The 19,361-nt window shown below is 41.9% G+C and overlaps 1 protein-coding gene across 1 annotated transcript in view; it reads left to right on the top strand.

Annotated features, from left to right (window-relative positions):
- thsd7aa (thrombospondin, type I, domain containing 7Aa) overlaps positions 1 to 19,361 on the top strand; it is a 543,974-nt gene that overhangs the window by 245,084 nt on the left and 279,529 nt on the right. Inside the window, exon 3 of the mRNA XM_068051191.1 lies at positions 11,251 to 11,499. Within this exon, the coding sequence (XP_067907292.1) occupies positions 11,251 to 11,499 (249 nt within the window). The remainder of the gene's footprint in view (positions 1 to 11,250; positions 11,500 to 19,361) is intronic.

The raw sequence follows: 19,361 nt of genomic DNA on the forward strand, positions 1-19,361 counted from the left end.
AGACATATGGATGAAATTGGAATAGTGTAGGTCAGATGGTTTCACAGGTCGGCGCAATATCGAGGGCCGAAGGGCCTGTACTGCGCTGTAATGTTCTAATTCTAAAAAAAATAAAATAACGCCCTGGTAACTAGTGCACATCTGGCATTACAAATATTGGTCTAGTTTTTCATTCTAGTACAAGAGGAAATAATATAATAAATTAAAGAAACAATAAAAAAAACTGCAGAAAATACAAGATTGCCCAACCAGTTCAAAGGCAAAATTCAGACATGACAAATCTGTTCCTGAGCAGATGCAAAGAAAGACACACACTTGCCTTTTTTTTCCATAAACATTGATGAACGTGTAAAAGCAGGTAATGTCAGCACTGGAGTTAATTTCTGTGTGGAGCATTGCTAAGAAGTTCTACATCATTTATCTATTTGACATGAAGGGGACAATTCTACTTTCTCCTGATTGCCCCAACATGAATTTGGCAGTCATACCTCTGAGGCATCTAACATGACCACCACATAATCCAACTGCAGACTTCACTGGATCAAAATAGGAATCTTCCTGATTGCAATAGGTAGAAGCATTTAAACAGCAAGAATCTGGCCAAAATTATGTTTCTGGGCATTATATGGCTGCAGGCCTTGTATTGTGCATTGTATTGTAAAATCTAAATGGTTCTTTGACCTGGTGACTGCATTTCTGACAGCAGCACAATCATTCCACAACTGCTGCAGCAAGCAATGAGCTGACCTCAGCTAAGTAAACATTGCTAGTTGCTTCTTTACAGATCCTTCAATCTATAGGTCCACCTCTGCAAGTTCTAATGCCGAGTTTCTATAGCTGTTCTTCAAGGCAGGCATTTGCCCAGTTCTGAATCTGGAAAATGACACAGAAGATGTGGTAATGTCATTTTCACAACAATTAAATGGCATTTAGTGATGATTTTCCTGTTTCAATTAAGAGCTTCCTTCTTTGTGCACTTGCCCCCAGGAAATGCATATGATGCACAAAAAGGCCATAGAGCACTTGTTACAGATTCCTGGCCCTATTTTCTGCACGTCACACCTTGGGAGATGATGCACATCTGGTGTTACTAACTTGAAAATTGGCCTAAAATTATTCATTCTACAAATAGAGGAAGCGATAATGCAAATCAAAGTAAAGAAACAATAAACAACTGTAGACTAATTTGGAAAAAGCTAGATGGCACAACCAGTGTCAGAACCTCAAGCATGGTTGGAAAAGTGATGGACCAGTGAGCCTAATGAAGAGCCAAGCTTCTGAAGTAACATGTAGCAGTAATTTGATCACACATCGCTAAATTTCAATGTCAGGAGAAGCATACGCTAGTTAGTGATGTCCAGTGTTATTTCTACATTTAGGGCTAGTAATTCAATTGCATAGCATCACCCCAAGTGATACTATAGAGGCCTACTGCCACTTCACAGGGGTACAATGTACCAAAGGTGCATCCCCTGCATGCGCTGGAAGGTTTTGAATCAGCGCTATCCTGACGTCACACAGCCAACCAGCTGATGTGACACCGGGATTCCAAATTTGGACAACAACAGTCCTGTATATGTATTTAATTATCTCTTTTCAAAGATCTAGCGTGAGGCTGCAAGCTGGGTCCTGCACTTTCGTGTTCCTTAAAGGACCAGGCACCCAAATTGGAGGTAAGGTCATTTTTGACAACTTTTTCTGTTGCAAAGTGTATGGAAGTACTCTGGAGTGTTTCCAGAATTGTTTCAGATTGAGATCCTGGATTAGCTACAGAGTGTTGCTGCATCCTCACAGGGAGGACAGAAGAGTAGGTGATCTGGCTACACAAAGGCTGCAACAGGTAGGTGGGGCAGGAGTGGCAGTTCCTCTGGGTCTACAGAATAACAAGGAGATGGAGCAGATGCTGCAGAGAGGGCAGGCTCTGTGCAATGCCCTCTGCCAAGTTGGAATCAGGTTCCTTCATGCTGGAGGATCTGTCTGGCAGGCAAGCCACTGCATCCAGCATCTTTGTGCGCATGACCATCAGCGCCTTCCTGCGTGCTGCCCCACCGAGGTCCTCATCTGCGTGCTATGCAGCAGAACTCATTTGCAATCTTGACCTCGGGGGAGCTGACAAACAAACTATCCTTTACCCCTGGCCTAGCTGCAGCCCACTCATGATTCACCACGTGCAGATCCCAACTCTGTACCCGCCTCCAGTGTATATGCAGTGCCAGTGTCAAGTGTTAGAACAATTGACGGGGCCTATTCATCAGTGACTCCGGACAGCCCATCACCACCAGTCCCAAGATGCTGAGAGCCATCTCCTCAAAGGACTCAGGAGATTCAGGTGTCCTTATTCCCCACCAGCTCTGCTCTGCTTCCTTCTGTTATATGCCATCTGATCCTGCAAGATAGAGGGCAAAATGTCAGTGATTGTGTCGTGCTATGTTTGGGTGATGTGTCTGCCATGGCTGAATAGACGTTGGTAGTGTGGTGGGTAGGAGATGTCATGTGAAGGTGCATTCACTGATGCTGGCCACCCATGTGAGGTTATTAGACTTTTTGTGGCACTGCTGCTAGCTTCTCAGGTCTAGAATCCAAGAATTGACTTTGCTGGCCTCCTGCTCCCACTCCCTTCTGAGGGTGGTCCTTCAGGCCACCTGGCTCCCTGCAGAATCATGATGTGTCTCCTCCACTCATGCCTTCGGTGTCACATCCATTACTGTGGAACACTCTCTTCGCTATGATGGTCAATTTTCTAATGTTTTAAATTGCAGCAATTTTCTTCAGCGCAGCTTCCATTTAAGAGGTACAGCCTGCATTTAAGAAGGGAAGGTTGGCTACACCACATGGTTTTCAAACAACAATGCCTGCCTCCCTACCAGTTGAGTACAGAGGCTACAGGCAGTCTTTAGAGGAGGAGAGCAGCGTAGGAGCCACTTGGGTCAATGCTACAATCATTCAGATGAGGTAGTACACCAAATTTGCATGTTGCCCACCTTGGTCTGAATGGGCGTGGACAGCCTACGAATTGCTCCCTGGGCCCGAAAAAAATGGTTCTCCAATTTCTATCCCCTCCTGTCTTCAAAATGATCATTTAATTTATTATTTCTCCTGTAGAACTGCTGAAGTTGTATTTAGATGCCATGTCCGACACAGAATTTCACTGGTTTGGCCAGTTTATGGCAGAATACTAAAGAGAGGCTTTGGCCCATGAAGCCAAAAACCTATGATCCCGCTTCACCACTGTAACAATGATGGAATAGGACTTCTCGTAAGATAGACTTCAAGCACACATCGAATGTGTTCAATACTACCTTTCGTTTTAGTTATATATGCTATCAATTTTTGTAGTTAATCCATTTTTTTCAGTTACCATCTCTCTGGATTCACATTCCACCAATATGGCCCTTTGTCCAATAACTATATTGCCATTTTGAAAGCACTGTCCAAAGTCAAATACACTGTACTGTTGAAGTGATTTATGACTTTAACCCCTTATAGGGACTAAACCAAATCAAGCGTACATCCCTATAAGTCTCTTTTAATTAAGTTCAGACCAGACAGATTCCTACAGACCGAGGTCTGTTTGGGTCCGAAGAACTGAACTAGTCTTCCCTCAAAGGAGGAAAACCAACAAAGAATATTACTATCTTTCAGATAGCCTATTTTTTAATAATTATAGCTACGTCATAAATATCCCAGATATTATAAGGGTTTGGGAAACTTTCTTCAATAAGTATCTCCCCACTTAAGGAGACACAGAGAGGGGGTTCTTGTAGTTGTATACAGAATGCTACATGAGACGATTTATTAACTTTTATATATTTATTAAAGAGATTGAACATGCAATACACTTTAAGTGGCTAAGTACACTACAACATCAACAATTACTAAGAGATATAAAACATAATCTTATTTCTAAAATAGAATCCAGAAGTTTAACCTTGACAGTGTTACAGCAAAATATCTTAGAATATCCATCAAAATTTAAAGTAAACTTTTACCTTAAATTCCCCGAGTGCCATAGGTTGAGAAGCGTTGATGAGGAATTCAATACTTCTGGTTTTTTGATTCAAAACTCTCATGTTTATACTGTTTCTCATCTTTCATCTCATCTTTTGGAATGTAGATGTTACCTTTCTGTGTGTGTTATTTCTGCTTTTGAGTTTCATATATGGTGCTATCATTAGCTACTGTTCCCACTTAATGTATTTGCTGGAAATCCCCTTCTCTTGAAGTTGTGAGCTTTTATCTGGTCAAAATGCTTGTAATTGGGTTTACTTGGCATCTGTTTTTGTCGGTATCATTTCATTTTGTAATTTATCTTCTGTAGTTGTCTTTTTATGGTACCTTATGCCATCCCGTTGAGTCAGTCTGTCTATATCACTAACACTATCAACTAATTAAGTTTATAGCCATCAGTACTGACTTTATATAGGATGCTTCAATGTGTGTCATGTTCTAATTCCATTGTAGCAGAGACCTTGGAAGACCTTGAAATGGATTTTTTAACTCTACCCTTAAAGGGGAATTTCAGTGAATCTTGAAAACTGAGCATTTATGCAATCTTTAATTCTAAAAGGTATAAATTATTAATTATATCTAAATTCTAACTAATTAAGCCTATTATACCTGTTTCATCACACTGTTACTAAGTGCCAAACTGATATTTCATAATTATTCATCATATACAATACGTTGTAGTCCAGAAACTACTTTGTTCAGAAGAAATAATGAATTGTATGTATAACTTTTTGAATAGCTCACAGCTTTTAGAGTATTTAAATTGTTTAAAGGTTTAACTTCCTCTGGTTAATGATTGTTAAGATAGAACAGATGGGAATTTAACACAAACATATTAGTTAAACTGGAGCACTGTGGAAATTATACCTCAGTCTGCAGGCAGGGTAAGTAATTAATTCATAATCCAAGTAACCACACTTGAATGTCATTTTTTTTAGGGTTGCAAAGACAAGTTCTTATTCATGTCATTGGTGGAGACATAACAATATCATTAAGAAACCCTAGGGAAAAGTAAATATGAAACTATTTCAAATAAAGTACAGTAGATTGCTATGTTTTTACACTACATGTTTTCTTATGTTCAGCATCTCTGTGAACCTTGCATCCCTTATGCTCTGGACTGCATTCTTTTTCTGTCCAATATCTAGACAAATGATGGCATGGCCTGTAGGGATTGCCAACAGAGAAACCATGCTCCACATACTGACTACTGGAATTATCACATGCCACCATGTGATTTCTCCTTTTCTATGGACAGCAGACTGAAAAACAATCTTATTGAATCAAAGCATAGGCTTGAACCAAAAAGTGATTTTATTTACAAAGCTATGTTTGAAAACAAAACACAGTTTAGCACATTGATAGATATAGTCCCCTCTACTCTTTAATATATAAAACAATAAATAAACTCTCTTTACATAGATCTTTAACCATGTTAGTGTAACCTCAAATGAAACTGTTCTGTTGCTTGCCAGGCTGGTGGAACTTTAAAACCAAAAATTTCCACAGCTTCTGTGTAAAAGCTAGACACATCAGGCTGGATTTTATGGGCTCACTGCCGATCTCGGCAGCAAGCTCAAAGAATGGCGGCCTGCATGCCAAAGAACCGCCGCAATCTCAAGCATGGCAGCTCATTTAAATAGCTGAGCGGTGCTCCCACACCAATCTTGTGGAGGGGGCAGGTTGTTCGTCACCGGCAACAGCGTCAGTTGCCCTTGCGCAGTCACTGACGCCATTTTTAAAGAGCAGCCAGCCCTACTGCCTAGTTTAAATTTTTAAACATATACCCCCAAAATTAAATACATTTTTTATGCCCCTTTTCCACCCCGCAATAATGATTACATTAACTATTTGCCCTTTCCCCTACAAAACACTTACCTTTTAGATTTGATCTTCAGTCCCCAAACTGCACAAAGTTTAAAGTTCAACCCTTCCCACCATCCTCTGCACCCATTATGTGCATTTGACCCCATCCCCCGTTCCCCCCCACCCCGCACTGAAAACCCACCAGTGTCACGCCACCTTTCCCTGGACGGGGAATTGGAGGTGCGCGAGTGCCAGCTGCCATGCGGAAGATCACGGCGGGCCTTCAAGATTGGAGGTAAGTCTATGAAAATGTATTCATTTTATTCATTTGAATATTCAAATTGTGGTCCCGTCGCCCAGCGGTGGGGGTGGTGGGGGGGGGGGTGGTGCCGCAGGGAGCCTCGCTGTCGCCGGGAGGATTGGGCCAGGCCCTGCTGGCATTGAGGTCCATGGGGGGCCTCATCCAGACCCATTTTCAGGTCGGATCATGACATTGAGGGTTTGGTAAAATCCAGCCCATACTCTGAGTACTCTTTTGCCTTTTTTGAGAACTGCAGATATCAAACTATGAAATTAATTCTATACTCATTTAGCCCATTATAAATGATACCATGTGATCAAGGGCCTTGCCCTCTTATAGGACTTTGAAACAATGGTTAATAAAAGTCACTACCCAACTTTGGGACCTACTCTTTGAACTGTAACAAAGGGGTTTATACAGGAACTTAACAGATTCTAAACAAAGGCAGTAGTTGACATACTGCTCAATATTTAATTAAACTGAATAGCTATTCATTAATATTAAATGAAGGTGTTACAAATCTTTGGTCTGTTTTTGATATTCTCTCTAACTTAGTTGATAACTCACATACCTGGTGTCCACATCATGGGCCGGATTTTCAAAAGGGCTGGGAGACGCAGCAGACGCAATTTGAAGATCATGGTCCCGGAGGTTGTCTCGGAAGCTGACCCCTCTGGGATAGTCTGTGATTTTCAATGTCAAGGTGGGGGGGGGGGGGTGGGTGGCGGGGAGAGGGAACGGGGAAGTCACTCACCTCCAATTAAGGGCCCACAGGTGATCTGGACTGGATTGTGTTTTTCATTGCCTATCTATCAGTAGCCAATTGAACAGATTTTAATGGAGCCAGGCCAGATATGAATTATTACAGCAAGAGAATGTACAGAGTAATGGTTACATTCAAAATTCTTTTATTGCACTTAACTTCAAACCCCTCCTTGTGAATAAGAGGGAAAAATAAAACATACACACTATCTCATGTTAGTGAGCTAATTTAACTTTTTCCAGTCAGCCTTCTGGGGCTTACCAGTTCTGAGCTTAAGATGAGCAGGATTTCCCTCACCAGACTGGCCTAGCCCCAGTGTTTCTTGCTTTATTTTATCTTCTGTCAACAGGAAGACAGGAGACTTGCCTTATGAGCCTCTATCTTGTCTATAGGTTCATTGGTAAGGTGCCATTTAAACTGGTATTGTCTGCTCAAGGGTGGAATTCCCCCTGACAACACGCACTGACGCAGAGTAAATATTTTAACATACCATTCATAAGCACATGCCTGAATTATTTGAGTGTTTTAATAGATTGTTTGTTTGTTTATTTGTCTCAATCTGGTAAAAATAATAATGGCTATTGTTCCCAAGTGAACTCAGTAAGAAATCTCTCCCTGATCATTGTTCAAATTGCCTTACCTTTTCTTCTTTAAAAAAGAAAAGGTGCTGCACGTTAAAAACCTAGAATCTTCAGCCTCAAATCAATATCATAGAATGATAGAATGGTTACAGCACAGAAGGAGGTCATTTGTCCCATAAAGCCTGTGTCAGCTCTCTAAGAACAATTTAGCTAATCTCACTCCCCTGCCTTTCCCCGTAGCTCTGCAATTTTATTCCCTTCAGGTGCTTATCTAATTTCCTTTTGAAAGCCACAATTGAATCTGCTTCCACCCACCCACCCACCCCCATCCCTCATTTGAGGCAGTGCATTCCAGCTCATAACCACTTGCTGTGTAAAAAAGTTTTTCCCCTGGTTCTTTTGCAAATTACTTTAAATCTGTGCCCTCTGATTCTTGATCCTTCCACCAATGGGAACAGTTTCTCTCTATCTATTCTATCCAGATCCCTCATGATTTTGTACACCTCTATCAAATCTCCTCTCAATGTTCTCTAAGGAGAAGATCCCCAGCTTCTCCAATCTGTCCACGTTACTGAAGTCCCTCAAATTTGGAACCATTCTCGTAAACTTTTCTTCACCTTCTCAAAAGCCTTCACACCCTTCCTAAAGTATGGTGCCCAGAATTGGACACAGTACTCCAGTTGAGGCTGAACCAGTATTTTATAAAGGCTCATCATAACTTTCTTGCTTTTGTACTATGTGCCTCTATTTATAAAGGTCAGAAGTTCATATGCCTTTTTAACCACTTTCTCAACCTGCCATGCCAAATTCAACAATTTATGCGCATATACCCAAATGTGTCTCTGTTTCTGCAGCTCTTTCAGAATTTATCCTTTATTTTATATTGTTCTCCTCGTTCTTCCTATGAAAATGTATCACTACACATTTCTCTGCATTAAATATCACATGCCAAATGTCCACCCAGTCCACCAGCCTGTCTATGTCCTCTTGAAGTTTATCTATCCTCCTCACAATTCACTATACTTCCATGTTTTGTATTATCTGCAAATTTTGAAATTGTGCTCTGTCACCCACGTCCAAGTCATTCATATATAGCGAGAAAAGCAGTGGTCCTAGTACCTACCTCTGGGGAACACCACTGTATACCTTCCTCCAGTCCGAAAAACAACCGTTCACCACTACTCTGTTTCCTGTCACTTAGTCAATTTCGTATCTTTTTTACCACTGTCCATTTTATTCCATGGGTTTCAACTTTGCTGGCAAGCCTATTCTGTGGAATTTTATTAAACGTCTTTTGGAAGTCTATGTACACCACATCAACTGTATTATCTTCATAAACCCTCTCTGTTACCTCATCAAAAAACTCAATCAAGTGAGTTAAACATGATTTTGCCTTTCACAACTCCATGCTGGCTTTTCTTAATTGATCCATACTTGTTCAAATGACTGTTAATTTTGTCCTGGATTATCGTTTCCTAAAGTTTTGCCACCACCGAGATTGCTGACTGGCCTGTAGTTGCCGGGTTTATCCTTCTGCCCTTTTTTGAACAAGGGTGTAACATTTGCGATTCTCCAGTCCTCTGGCATCACCCCCATATCTAAGAAGGATTGGAAGATTATGGCCAGTACCTTCACAATTTCCACTTTTACTTTCCTCAGCATTCTTGGATACATCCCAACCATCCTGGTAAGTTATCAAATGTAAGTACAGCCAGCCTTTCTAGTACCTCCTCTTTATCAATTTTTAACCCATCCAGTATCTCAACTACCTCCTCTTTTACTATGACTTTGGCAACAACTTCTTCCTTGGTAAAGAATGTGTAAAGTATTCATTTAGTACCTCAGCCATGCCCTCTGCCTCCATGCGTAAGTCTCCATGAAGTAGCTAAATTAAGAATCTCTACCAGATCAAATAAACAGGAAGCCTCTATCAATTTTCTAAAATTCTTCTCATTGACTGCAAGCATTCTCGTTGGCAGACACCTGACATTTTATATTGTCAATTTTATCGATTTATCGAGTGAGAAAATTCCTCTTCATCTCAGTCCTAAATGGACTACCTCTTATTCTGAGACTGTGTCCCCTGGTTCTAGACCCCCCAGCCAGGGGAATCATCCTTCCTGCATCAACCTTGTTGAACTCTAAGATTTTTGTATGCTTCCATGAGATTACCGCTCATTCTTCTAAACTCTAGAGTCTATAGGCCTAGTCTCCTCAATCTCCTCATATGAAAATCCCACCATCCCAGGAATCAGTCTGGTGAACCTTCATTGCATTCCCACTATGGCAAGTATATCCTTTCTTAGGTAAGGAGACCAAAACTGTACACACAACTCCAGGTGCACTCTCAGCAAGGCTCTATAAAATTGCAGCAAGACTTCTTTACTCCTGTACTCAAATCCTCTTGCAATAAAGGCCAACTTACCATTTGCCTTCCTAATTGCTTACTGCACCTGCATGGTAGCTTTCAGTGACTTATGAACAAGGACACCCAGCTCCCTTTGGACATCAACACTTCCCAATCTGTCACCATTTAAGAAATACTCTGCATTTCTGCTTTTCTGCCAAAGTGGATAACATTTTTCCACATTTTATTCCATCTGCCATGTTCTTGTCCATTCATTTCGCCTGTCTAAATCCCCCTGAAGCCTCTTTGCATCCTCCTTGCAACACACATTCCCATCTAGTTTCTGGGGAGAAAAGTAATTGAGGGATATTTTGAAGTAACAGGAAGATGGGGTAAAGATCAATCAAAGGTTATGGGTCTGTTGGATCAAATAGTTTTTTAAAATCCCAAAATTTCATGTTTCTATATTGCAGGTTTTTCATTGCTTTTTTAAAAAAAAATGTTGTGGTTTGTTTGAAATGTTATTCTAAATTTATTACTCAGTTTAAGAAAGCTACACACAGTTCATTCTGTAATAAGTAAAGCGTTTGCTGCAATGCAAGCATTTGCGACACCCAACTTGGTACTTTGCCAAACTGTCTCGATGTTGCTTTACCTGCATTGCAATAGTGAAATTGAAAATGTGAATTAAAGAGCACTTCTTGTCATACGAGATGATTCTTATGCACGTAACATAGCAGGTTCAAACTCGAAAAGGGACCATTAGATGATTGCACATGATTATACTGTGACTGACTGCCATCTACTCAAAGCGCCAATGTAATACTGCAATGTTCTTCAATGCTTGCTCAGGGCAAATGGGTGTTTCAACAAAACTCTTGCGATTAAATTCTCAACTTAACCTGTGCCATTTTTTTTTCCAGCAACTACCCATTGAATTTCATTAGCTATTGAGGGTCAGTTATTTGAGTTTTTGGTATAAGTTTATCAATTATTATCAAAAAGATATAATAAGGGAATCACTATCAGTTCCAGACCAAAAACATGAACGAAATTGATTCCTATATATACTACCCTGTGATTATAAGGTTTTAATGATATGGCTGATCAAATTATTTATTTTTAACTCTCTAAGTAGCAAATGTTGTAATGCTACAAGGTTGTGTAAGCTGTTTCATCGACATTGATCATTTTATTTGTGCTTTGAAAGTGGGTGAAACCTTTTAAGTGTAGGGGAGGTGTGCACTGAAGTGTGGAGCTGGCCTGTGAGTTTCTTAATTAATGGGGTGTGTTGATAGTTTTGAAAGAGTCATTTTAACTTCTTTCGAAAAATGTTGTAAATTATATTATAAGATGGTTAAATGGGAAACATCTCAATTAATAAATTGCAAAAAAATGTGCATAATTGGGTTTTCAACTGATTAAATCTTGGCTTTTTTGTCAGCCTCTGCACACAAGAGAAGCTGCCAATCACCTTCCAGTCCTGTGTCGTCCCAAAGGACTGTCAAACCTCAGAATGGTCCGAGTGGAGCCCATGTTCAAAGACTTGTTACAGTGCGACCTCTGCTAAAGGATTCCGTACCAGAACGTCCAGTATTAAGCAATTTCCTGTGGGCGGTGGGAAAGAATGTCCATCCCTAGAGGAAAAAGAACCTTGCGCTCCCCAAGGGGAAGGTGTGCCACCTTGTGCTATGTAAGTCTGCTGTTTTTAATGCTTCAGTGTTCACATGACTATCAGGTTGAGAATTGGTCAACTGAATAAACAACAGATATGATTTGGAATGTCAGTATAAACAATAAATTACACAATCCAATTTTTTGTGGCATGTTGCACTCATCAACGAGAGGGATGTTAACAATGGAAAAAGGAGCTCTCTCTTATTTCGGCTACCCAGTGTCAGCATCAAGCAATTCCAAGTCAGCCATACCACAGGTAATTGCAGGGGCAAACTTTTGCTGCTCCACCCCTGCAGCAATGTTGCTTTATCCCAATCTCAGAACATTCTCTGGTGCATCAGTGTGACATTTTCATTTCTTGTATCAGCCGTTTACATGGACTTTGAGATTGCCAAATTAAGGGCAGTGTTATGCTATGAAAGTTAGATTGAGATTATCCAAACTCATTTCGCATCAGAATTTTTTTAGCCAAAAAAAGGGTTGAATTCAAAACTAGGTGCACGGGCAGGATACTGGCTCATAGCACCTCTCGGGTCCAGATTGTTCCTTTTTCCCGCATGCCTTTGTCTTCCCAGACTATGCATTAACAGAGGACTAGGTGTGTGACTTCCTTCTAAGCTTCTGTTACACTTGCTTTCTGAAAATAACCAAAAGGAAGTGGACGGAAGTTGGCTGGATGACTTTGATTTTTTTCTCCCTATGAGGGAGTATCTGATCTCTTACTGAAGATTCTCATACTGATGTATCTGAGATCAGATCCTTAAGTGTCTGGAGATCATGATCATGAACCCACACCCGTGCTATTGTTTACTCGTACTCCAGTATACTGCTTCTCTGATTATTGTTCTTAATAATGTAAGCCCGCTAGGTTTTTTTAAATTCCCCTTTAATAGCCATTTATTTAAACAAGCCTACCCAATGCAGTATAAGATTGGCACCACAATAAGAAGCCGTACAGCTGGATAGACTATATCCAAATTCCACTGTTATATTGATCAAATCTAAGAGTTAAATTTCAAAGATCAGAAACACATAAGAAGACCTATTTATATTTCACTTCTGCCTTGGCACTGATCTAGTTGCTCAGCTTACTTTTCTTTATTGGAACAGACTAATAACCACATTTGGATTTCTTGAGCAGTTCACATATGAAGCTTCCATTTAGTTTGACACATTCATCTGTTACTTCTGTAACCTGCAAGATTGTTTCTGTTCATGATAGCAGAAGTGTAAAAGCACTTATATCATAGATGTCCTGACAATTTCCAGTATTTTTTATTCAACAGTAATCTGTTATCAATTTTCTCCTCATAACTCACGTTGTTCAATATTTAGTTCAAATTAATGTGCTTTTAACCACAGGAAGGTAGAATGCTGCCTAATGGTTCTCTTAAATTATACTTACAGGCTATTATCTTAATGGTTGTATAAATAATGTACAGATAGTTTTTATGAAAAATGAAATATGAATTGACTATTTTAATGAAATCATGTTGAATGTTTAAGTGAATATTTGTTATTTTCTAATGGGATGTAGAGTCCTGCTGTAGAAATTTGTTGTGCTTAATGCAATCTTGGTACTGGTATTGCCTAGTTTTAGTGTAGGCACTACTGCCCTCCACTCTGTATTTAGGTTCCTTAGTAACAACTTTGCATGAAATTTCTTTGATCCTGATCCTAAGGCATTAAACCATTTAATTTAAACTGCATCAACATGATGATATCAAAATAAAAGCAAAATACTGCAGATGCTGGAAATCTGAAATAAAAACAAGAAATGCTGGAACCACTCAGCAGGTCTGGCAGCATCTGTGGAAAGAGAAGCAGAGTTCACAGATGCTGCCAGACCTGCTGAGTAGTTCCAGCATTTCATGTTTTTATTTTATTATATGATGACATCAATATTTGCTGAGCTACTGTTCGTTTTGTAATATTCATGCAAGAATCAAACTTCTCCACTTTTTGATTGGCAAATACTTGATAGTCCCTGGACAATTACTCATCTGTTATTTCATGAGAATGTTAAGAAACATATTTCTATTTCTCAATGTGATTAGTTTGTTAGTATATTTTGTGAAAGGTAATGAAAGAAATATAGGCATCAGTTGGAATAAGGTATTTAAATGAATGGCAAATAAATTTTAACATTGAGCCCCTTAACTTTGCGCATTATAAAACAGCATACTTGTGTTCTAACGCATTGTTATCAAGGCCTTTAGTACTATTGCCAGTTATACTTCTACATCCACTGATTATCAAGGAATGTAAAAAGAAATAATCAAGTGTTCTATAGATACATGAATAACAAAAGGAAAATTAAAGTAGGGAAAGGGCCACTAAAGGATGAGCAAGAAATGGCAGAAATTTTTGCTGAAGAAGGAAAGAAGGTAACAAAATGGACAATTTACTAGAGGATGAGCTTGAAAAGAATATCAATATAGTTAGGATAGAAAGAGAGAAAATAATTGACAAATAAGCAAAATTGAAAGAGGATCAAACCCCAGGTATGGATGGTATGTACCCACATATACTCAGGGAAACTAGGGAGGAGATACCAAAGGCATTAGTTAATATATAAAAAAGTTTGCTAGGAGATGAGAGAGTGCCCGAGGACAGAAAATGTTGTTCTCACGTACAAAAAACCTGGGAACTATAGACCAGTCAGCGTAACATCAGTAATAGGAAAGATACTGAAATCTATATGAAAAGACATGGTAAAAGAGCATCTTGAAACAGAAATATAATAATAAATAGTCAACATGGATTCTGAAAGACTAAATCATGCCTAACCACCTGATAGAATTCTTTGAAGAAGTAACAGAAAGAGTAGGAAAGGGTAATGTAGTAAATGTCATATGCTTGGATTTTCAAAAGACTTTCAGTAAGGTACATATGATAGACTCATGACAAAGGTTAGGGTGTGTGGAATTAGCTGAATGGAGAACAAATTGGTTAAAAAATAGAAAACAGAGAGTAGGAGTAAAGGATAATTATTTAGATTAAAGGGAGGTAGAAAGTGGTGCTATAGAAGAATCAGTACCAGGACCACTGTTATTCATAATTTACATTAATGATTTGGATTAAGGAATAAGTAAATCAATAACAAAATTTGAAGATGGTACCAAACTGGCAAATGAACTTTACATAGAGGTGATGCAGTTTGGCAAGAAAAACAGAAACATTGCCTACACCTTAGAAAATAAGAAAGTGAAAGGGATAGAAGCGGAAATGGATGTAGAGACACGGGTGAACAAATCATTAAAAGCAGCATCACAGGTCAACACAGCAATTAAAAATGCTAACCAAAAACTGGGGTTTATTTCTAGGGGTATAGAATGCAAAAGTAGTGAAATTGTGCTAAACTTTTATAGGACCCTGGTCAGGCCGCATTTAGAATACTATGCAGTTTCTGGTTTCCAACTTATAAAAGGGATCTGAAGCTCTGCAGAAAGTGCAATAAAGATTTATGAGGATGGTACCAAAACTGAGAGATTATAGCAGCTGGGAAAGATTGAACAGCTTTTTTCTTTAGAAAGGAGAAGACGTAGAGGATAGGTGTGAAGAGAATGTTTCCACTTGTGGGAGAATCCAAAACGAGGAGCCATAAATACAAGAGAGTTACGAATCAATCTAATAGCTCACTGCCATATAAAGTGGCTGAGGCAAATAACATAGATGCTTTCAAAAGGAAACATGATGTGCGCATGAGAGAAATGGGAACAGAAAGATATGCTAAAAGACTGAGATGAGATAGATGGAATGGGAGGAAACTCGTGGAGTATAAACACTGACACAGACTTTTTGGGCCAAATGGCGAGTTTCTGTGCTGTATATTCTATGTAATTCTATATAATTGTATTCAATTATTATTTGTAAATTCACCATTTTAATAAGGAAGAGTCCATTTGAATTGAACAGCTCCAAATGTTGTAAAAGATCTCCTGTACACTCGCAAATGTCTCTCATTTTTATTTCCATGTTTCATGTCTTAAGGGTACCAGTCAGCATCAAACTGGGAGCAGATATTTTCTGCAATAATATTTTGAAATTGTGTAACCTTGTTTTACTCCAGTGATATTATAAATGAGCTTAGTGGAATATTGACTGTTTTCTAAACACTTGGTTCACCTGCACAGTAGACAATCGACATAGAATGGTAAATTTCTTTTATTCAATTAAATTTACCTGAGTATTTATCGAATCTTAATAAAATCGATAAAATAAACCAGAAGCAATGGGCTGGATTTTAAGATCCTGCCGCTGATCCCGGCGGCGAGCTCAAAAAATGGGCCGCATGCCAAAGAGCCGCCGCGATCTCCTGCGCGGTGGCTCATTTAAATAGCCGGGAAGGCCTGCCCCCCTCAATCATGTGGAGGGGGCGAGCTGTACATCGCTGGCAATGGCATCAGCTGCCTGTGTTCAGGTGCTGGTGTCATTTGTAAAGGGCAGCCAGCCTTGCCAGCATATTTAAATTTTAAGGATCTACCGCCCCAAAATTTATCAAATGAATTTCTAATGCCCATTTCTCACCCCTCCCAATAAAAATTGCATTAAGTATTTGCCTTTACCCCCACCCCCCCAAAAAAAAGTACCTTTTAAATCTGACATATCCCCCCCCCACCGCAGACTGCACAAAGTTTAAAGTTCACCCCTTCCCATCATCCCCTACACCCATTACATTCATTTGACCCCGTTCCCCCCCCGCCACACTGAAAATCTTAACTCCGCCTCTCTCCCCACAAGTTTCACACTGGCTTTCCCCAGATGGGGAACTGAAGGCGCGGGAGTGAAGATTTCAGGTACGTTTATTTAAATTTATTCAAGTTATTCATTCAGATATTTAGATTCAGTTCCCGTTGCCCACCAGCAAGGTGGGGGGGTGGCGGCCGCCACGGAGCTTCGCCACTGCTGGGAGGTTCGGGCTGGGCCCTCCTGGCATTGGCCTCCATGGTGGGCCACTGCCACGCCCCCCCGCCCAGCCATGCCCCGCCATGGAGCCCGATGTCGTAGGCTTGGTAAAATCCAGCCTAATATGTTCAGATGTGCCAACACTACATTACGCTCAGACTTGCAATGGCAAGTTTAAGGATTTCTTGGAGGTAGCCTTCCTAAAATCTGCTCTTGCCAGTTGAGGAACTTAACGAGAACCATTATTCAGCATTATTAGAACCAGCTTTACAATGACAGTAGCATGAACTTCCAAAAAGTATCGTACAATACCAACTAGTATTGGTACCATGCAATTTAGGTGAGTCCTTGCTGAAGAATGTTTTCAGAGGGTTTGGACACCATCAGGTAGTTCAACGCAATGGTGATTTTTCACCTGATATTCACGTATACAGGACTGAATTTTATGCGTCTGTTTAAGGTGGGTATGGTGGCCAGGGGAGACTGAGAATCATAGTGGATCCATCCGCCCTGAAATCCGACATCCGTAGGCTCCAAATTTTGTCAGAGGCGAGGAAGTACCACGGCGGAATTGTCACCCCAACGCCACGGGAACCTATTTTAAATTTCTAAAATCCTGTTTAACAGGAATTTAACTGTAATTATCTCCAATTTAATGACTGGAGCGTGATTTTGTGAAGGGGGTGCAGACCTCACGTGCCTTCAGCTTTGCGACCATTAAAAGCTGGCAGCACTGTGGCAAGAGGCCTCAGTGCCGTGACAGGGAGATATCCTGACCATTGCAGCAGAGGGGAAGTTGGGGTTTCTGAGGCCATTGTCAGTCTGATGATGTAGGCTCTGCAAGGGGGTTGTGTGTATCAGGGGCTCTGCAAGGGGGTTGTGTCTATTGGGGGCTCTGTGAGGGGGTAGTGTTGGGGAGGGGGGTGAAGGAGGAAACTCTGCAAGTGGATACTGTTGGGAGTGGAAGGGGGTAGCTCTGCAAGTGGAGACTGTTGCAGGGGGAAGGGAGGATCTCTGCAAGTGGATACTGTTGGTGGGGGGAAGGGGGATCTCTGCAAGTGGATATTGTTGGTGGGGGGAAGGGGGGATCTCTGCAAGTGGATATTGTTGCGGAGGGAAAGGGGGAACTCTGCAAGTGGAGACTGTTGTGGGGGGAAGGGGGAACTCTACAAGTGGACACTGTTGCGGGGGGAAAGGGAGAACTCTGCAAGTGGATACTGTTGCAGGGGGAAGGGGAGAACTCTGCAAGTGGAGACTGTTGCGGGGGGAAAGGGAGAACTCTGCAAGTGGAGACTGTTGTGGGGGGAAAAGGGGAACTCTACAAGTGGATACTGTTGCGGGGGGAAGGGGAGAACTCTGCAAGTGGAGACTGTTGCGGGGGAAAGAGAGAACTCTGCAAGTGGAGACTGTTGTGGGGGGAAAGGGGGAACTCTGCAAGTGGATACTGTTGCGGGGGGAAGGGGGAACTCTGCAAGTGGATACTGTTGCGGGGGGAAAGGGAGAACTCTGCATTGGAGACTGTTGTGGGGGGAAAGGCGGAACTCTACAAGTGGATACTGTTGCGGGGGGAAGGGGGAACTCTGCAAGTGGATACTGTTGCGGGGGGAAAGGGGGAACTCTGCAAGTGGATACTGTTGTGGGGGGAAAGGGGGAACTCTGCAAGTGGATACTGTTGCGGGGGGAAGGGGGGAACTCTACAAGTGGATACTGTTGCGGGGGGATAGGGGGAACTCTGCAAGTGGAGTCTGTTGGGGGGAAGGCGGGAACTCTGCAAGTGGATACTGTTAGGGGGGGGGAAGGGGGGAACTCTGCAAGTGGATACTGTTGCGGGGGGAAAGGGAGAACTCTGCAAGTGGATACTGTTGCGGGGGGAAAGGGAGAACTCTGCAAGTGGAGACTGTTGCGGGGGGAAGGCGGGAACTCTGCAAGTGGATACTATTAGTGGGGGAAGGGGGGAACTCTGCAAGTGGATACTGTTGCGGGGGGAAAGGGGGAACTCTGCAAGTGGAGTCTGTTGTGGGGGAAAGGGGGAACTCTGCAAGTGGATACTGTTGCAGGGGGAAAGGGAGAACTCTGCAAGTGGAGACTGTTGTGGGGGATAGGGGGAACTCTGCAAGTGGATACTGTTGCGGGGGGAAAGGGAGAACTCTGCAAGTGGAGACTGTTGCGTGGTGAAAGGGGGAACTCTGCAAGTGGATACTGTTGGGGGGAAGGCGGGAACTCTGCAAGTGGATACTGTTGGGGGGGGAAGGGGGGAACTCTGCAAGTGGATACTGTTGCGGGGGGAAAGGGAGAACTCTGCAAGTGGAGACTGTTGCGGGGGGAAGGCGGGAACTCTGCAAGTGGATACTATTAGGGGGGGAAGGGGGGAACTCTGCAAGTGGATACTGTTGCGGGGGGAAGGGGGGATCTCTGCAAGTGGATACTGTTGGTGGAGGGGGGGGGGGGGGAAGTTGAAACTCTGGAAGTGGATACTGTTGCGGGGGGAAAGGGAGAACTCTGCAAGTGGAGACTGTTGTGGGGGGAAGGCGGGAACTCTGCAAGTGGATACTATTAGTGGGGGGAAGGGGGGAACTCTGCAAGTGGATACTGTTGCGGGGGGAAGGGGGGATCTCTGCAAGTGGATACTGTTGGTGGGGGGGGTGGGGGGGGGGGAGCAGGTTGAAACTCTGGAAGTGGATACTGTTGCAGGGGGAAGGGGAAACTCTGTCTTCCTGGATCCCCTTACTGTGATGAGGCATCTCCAGGGATCCACCATGACATGTGTGGCGTCTCTGAATCTACAGTGCACCGCTGCATCAAGGAGGTGACCAACGCTCTTTTCAGGAGGGTCAGCAACTATTTCCACTACAGGACTGACCCTGAGAGTCAGGCCGAAAAGGCCATTGGATTTGGGGCCATTGCGAGATCCCCACAGGTGCAAGATGTGATAGACTGCACGCATGTGGCCATCAAGGCCCCCACGGAGAA

Source organism: Heterodontus francisci, chromosome 2 (assembly GCF_036365525.1).
Source record: "Heterodontus francisci isolate sHetFra1 chromosome 2, sHetFra1.hap1, whole genome shotgun sequence".
Classification (NCBI taxonomy): Eukaryota; Metazoa; Chordata; class Chondrichthyes; order Heterodontiformes; family Heterodontidae; genus Heterodontus; species Heterodontus francisci.